At 44.6% G+C, this 4,470-nt stretch overlaps 1 protein-coding gene across 1 annotated transcript; it reads right to left on the bottom strand.

The window, feature by feature from the left end:
* Window positions 1-395: 395 nt before the first annotated feature.
* On the bottom strand, window positions 396-4,153 carry LOC136482411 (purple acid phosphatase 4-like). The gene is made up of 7 exons (XM_066479626.1): window positions 3,880-4,153; window positions 1,974-2,130; window positions 1,726-1,836; window positions 1,466-1,584; window positions 1,247-1,375; window positions 1,080-1,147; window positions 396-965 (listed from the first exon to the last, which is right to left on the bottom strand). The coding sequence occupies exons 1-7, from the start codon at window positions 4,072-4,074 to the stop codon at window positions 749-751; spliced, it is 996 nt and encodes a 331-aa protein (XP_066335723.1). The 5' UTR covers window positions 4,075-4,153; the 3' UTR covers window positions 396-748.
* Between the last annotated feature and the right edge of the window lie 317 nt (window positions 4,154-4,470).

A 4,470-nucleotide genomic window follows, 5' to 3' on the forward strand; every position in this document is an offset into this window, starting at 1 on the left:
TGGAAGAGACTTCTCAACACCTCTTCCTTCAGTGTCAGTTTGCTAAGCAGTGCTGGCAATTTCTTCAGATTCATATCCCATCCAGTGCTGACTTCCCAGAAGTAATGCTCTATCTCAAAGACTCTTTGCATTCTCGATTCTTCATGGAAGCAGTGGTTTTGCTCTGTTGCGCAATCTGGTGCTCGAGAAACGATTTCATATTCAAAGGTTTATAGCCAAGTATTCCAGCAAGCAGAGCTACATTCTTCAGAGAACTTAAGTAACTCAATTACAGGGTCAGCCCAAAATTTGCAGAAGCCTTCGCACAATGGACTCACAATTAGTGTAGTCTCTGAGTTGGCGTTCGTCTTCTTTGTTTCCTTTTTTTGTGTCTTGAACTTTCTTCTTTTCTTTGTACTCAATCGCTCTGTAAACTTTTGTGTGCTCATTTAATAATAAAACCTCTGTAGGGGCGCAAGCCCCTCCAGTTTCCTCAAAAAAATAATTCAGCTACTATGCAATGATCGTGCTTTAATTTTACAATGATTTCTAGTCGTGAGGCCCTCAAGTGACCCAACTAGAAGATACAATCCTCTCTTCTCCACACCACGCACATTTTAAACTTACCAAAGACACATAATAAACCACACAAACGAACTGCTTCCAGCTCACACACACACATTCAATTCAGTTGACCCGATTAATGAACCCGCGCGCACAGGTTGTTGTCCAGCTTGATATATACCCCAGCCATCTATAGCTTAGCTAATTAGTCATCATCCTCTTCTTCTTCGCTCTTGGTGCTGTCATAGGTATGCAGGACATTGCCAGCGACGTCGTAGAAGACGAGGTGCGCCTCCGTGTTGCTCAGCTGCATCGACATGAATCCCTGGCCGTCGTAGATGAACTCTATCTTGTCAGATGTGGTCTTGAACTTGCCGGCCCATGCCTTGGACCCGCCGCCGCTTGTCATGAACTGAACAGGGCTGCGTTTTTTTTTTCTCATTTTCATTAGTTCAGAACATATATAACAGTAATAATGAAAATTCAGCAGTATACTCAGATCCACGATGCATGGTACTTGTGAATAACTAGAGCACCTGTTTCTGCTGCTGATGTGCTGCAAGCAGTGGTCATGGCCGTTCACGTACATGTCGACCCCGCGCGCCTGCATGAATTGCATTGCCATTGCATGGCCGATAATGAAATTAATAAAATCAGTTTCGGAATTGTTCATATCTCTGTAGCTAGAGTACGGAGAACATGCCTCAAGGATTGGTCGGAGCAACTCCTGGAGCTCAGTGGTGTTCCCATGCTCGCAGCCGCTGCTGATGGGGTGGTGACCAACCACAATCTTCCATGGAGCCTCAGATTGGACGAGGGCATCGTCCAGATCCTAACAAAAGTTTCGATAATCGGATTAAAATATATTCAGATCATTGTATATATAGGACTCTAGCACGCTGTGTACAAAGTAAATTTCCACCTTGAGGAGGTTTTCGATGTAGGTGTCGCGAGGAGAAACGTTTCTCCAATCGTACTTGCTGCTGTTCCAGTACTTGAGGTAAAACGGTGATGTGTCCACGAGGAAGAAGTCCGCTATTTCTATTCAGTGATTGGTGAACAACAAATTACAAATATATATACATCCATATATGTAACAAATGACATGAAGGTTCATCGACTTTTGTAAACATTTATGCTAGTTACTACTATCGCATGATCATTAGGGGTTGATTTGCTAACCTGAGTTGACGATGAAGGACTTGGCGAGGTTGAGGTACCGGCTGTCAACTTCGCGGATGGCGGGGTCCTGCTGTGCCAGCGCGTTGCCCGTGTAGTCATGGTTGCCGAGGACTGCAGGAACGCATGGCACGTACAGGATGAACAGGAGCATCACTGAACTCTGAAGCCATCACTGGACCGTAGCATGCATGCATGTGCAGTCTGCGACCAGAGTATATAGAGAGTTACAGATTCTATGCATGCATTACCGATGTACCACGGCGTCTGGAGGCTCTGGGCGGTGTAGATGTTGGTGAAGCACTCCTTGAAGAGCGGGTCGCTGGTGTTGGCGATGCCGTCGTCGTAGATGTTGTCGCCCGTGGAGATGACGAAGTCGATGTCCAGCTTCTCCCCCACCACTCCCATCTACACAGTACATATATTCACACACAAAGAGGAACAGTTTGATGATCAGGAGATTGATTAGCAATAATTTACACACGTACATGTCTCATATTTTTGGTTTAATTTTCATCGTATCCAATAGAAAAACAATAATTGGGATTTCGTATACGATCTGAGCTTGTAACTGTTCCAACAGAAAAACAGTGCGATCGTACACATAAGCTAATCAACGGAGATACATAACTACTGGCGCCACCACTTTCGGCTATTAATAATGAAATGAATGGAGGTCCATGACCACCATATATAGCAAGTGCACTACTTCAGATCAGGACCAAGGCACGTGCATCATTACCGTTTGCCGTACATATATTGTTTCAACTTTCCAATACCATTATTGTCTCGTTGACACTCGTCCATGCATGCTAGCTAAACAACAAACTGTTATGGACAGAAAAGGTAGGGTGACATATACACTGAGATGCTGGAATGCAATGCACCTTGGTTGGGGGCAACACACATGGCGCAAACTATATATTTTTGAAGGTACATAGTTAAGGCTGAGTATTGACCACATTAATTGCTACTCCTTCTATTAATTCCAAATTGTAAGTCTGTTCTGGCTTTTCTAGATTTATAAGTTTAACTATGTATGCAGACATATATAGTGTATACCTAGATGCATAGCAAAAGCTATATATCTAAAAAAAAAAAGCAAAAACGACATTATAATTCAGAAATGGAGGTAGTGCTCCTATATTGTATTTTCAAAAATATGACTTGTACTCTACAGAAGTACAGAAGTTCTTGTTGTGGAGCTGAGAGTTCCAAATTGTCATGCTAATTTTAAAGCTTGCCTCCATGATACTGGGATGAAAACGGATCGGATACGGACGGATATCACCGATATTACATTTGTTTTCATATTTTTGTCCGGATTCGGATTCGAATACGGATAGTGTCAACTATGTCGGATAGGATACGATTGGATGTCGACATCATAAATATGCGATTTGAGTATTCGGATACGGATACGGTATCGGATGTTGGATATCTGGACTCGGATACGGACAGATCTCAACCCCTCTAAATGGATTCGGTTTCAAATACGGTCGGAAAATATCCGTACCGTTTTCATCCCCAGTGATGAGTAACACAATGTATGTTTTGCAAAAGTTCGATCGATACATAGCGATTGCCTATTTGCGTTGCTCCTAGCTCAATAGACTAGGGTGTACTGGTCGACGTCACAGCTAGCTGTGCGGTCCATGGCCATGGAGAAGCATGTGAGCCTAGCAACCATGCATATCTCTAGTAATAAATCTGTAGTAAATGATTAAGAAGAAAATTGAGTATGTGCACCATTTCCTTTTAACAATATTCTTACACCATCAAGACTTTAACAATATTTTCTCAACAATCATAATTCCACATGCTGGCGAACAAGTATAGATGTAATACCAGAGTTGAGAACCTCAATGCTCAATGAATTAACCAAACATATATTCTTTGATACACATGTACGGTTTTGTTGCACAACACTCAACTTACTACTTTCTCCATTCCAAACTACTTTCTCCATTGCAAACTTGTTTCACTAAATTCTCCAAGAATTATGTGTCGTTAAAGCAATTAGTGGCGCCTCTTGTACACATGTTAAATAATATGTTTATTTTTTCACAAAAAAATAGTCAAAGTTACAAAAGCTGAAGTGGTCTATATTGTAGATCGTGTGTGATTGAGTGCATGGTGACTGTTTCCATCAGTTACCTGCTGGGCCACGAGGGTTTGGTTGAACTGCCCCCGGCGCCCCCAGTCGCCAACTGCGAGGATGACGAGCGAGCCTTCGCTCTTCGGCGGGTGCTCCACCCGCGTCAGCTCCGCCGCCAATGGCGCAACCAGCAGCAGCAGCGACGCCGCTGCAGCCACGACGCCGGCGAGCAGCAGGGGCGCGACACGAACCATCTCGGAGAATGTATCTCCGAGTGCTAGCTCTAGGTGGATGTAGAGGAGCACGATCGAGATGAAGTGTACGGGGCCGGTCGAGTGCGTTTTGAAGTGTGACGAGCTCCCATGAATTTATAGGCTCGATCGTGGCGCCAACCCGGCCAAATGGGTGGGCCGCTGATCAGTTAATGTGTGCGGCTGCGCGTGGGCCCTGGGCGTCGTCGGTTAGGGATGAAAGCGTGTGGTGGCCGGGATAAGGCTGGTGGTACGGTGGCCAGCGAGGGCGTGGGTTGCGTTGCATGTACAGCTGAAGTACTCGTTGCGGCATTGAACCAAAGGTTGGTGCGTGTGGAACAGCAAGTAGTTTCTTATTTGTGGAACGTGCATGCGTGGTTTCCCGTTGAGTCACATTTG

This window comes from Miscanthus floridulus, chromosome 9 (assembly GCF_019320115.1).
Source record: "Miscanthus floridulus cultivar M001 chromosome 9, ASM1932011v1, whole genome shotgun sequence".
NCBI lineage: Eukaryota > Viridiplantae > Streptophyta > Magnoliopsida > Poales > Poaceae > Miscanthus > Miscanthus floridulus.

Coding starts and splice junctions, on each gene's coding strand:
- LOC136482411 (XM_066479626.1), bottom strand. CDS start 4,074: ATGGTTCGTGTCGCGCCCCTGCTGCTCGCCGGCGTCGTGGCTGCAGCG. Junction 1,837..1,973: donor CCAGACGCCGTGGTACATCG/GTAATGCATGCA, acceptor GCGTTCCTGCAG/TCCTCGGCAACCATGACTAC. Junction 966..1,079: donor CACATCAGCAGCAGAAACAG/GTGCTCTAGTTA, acceptor AAAAAAACGCAG/CCCTGTTCAGTTCATGACAA.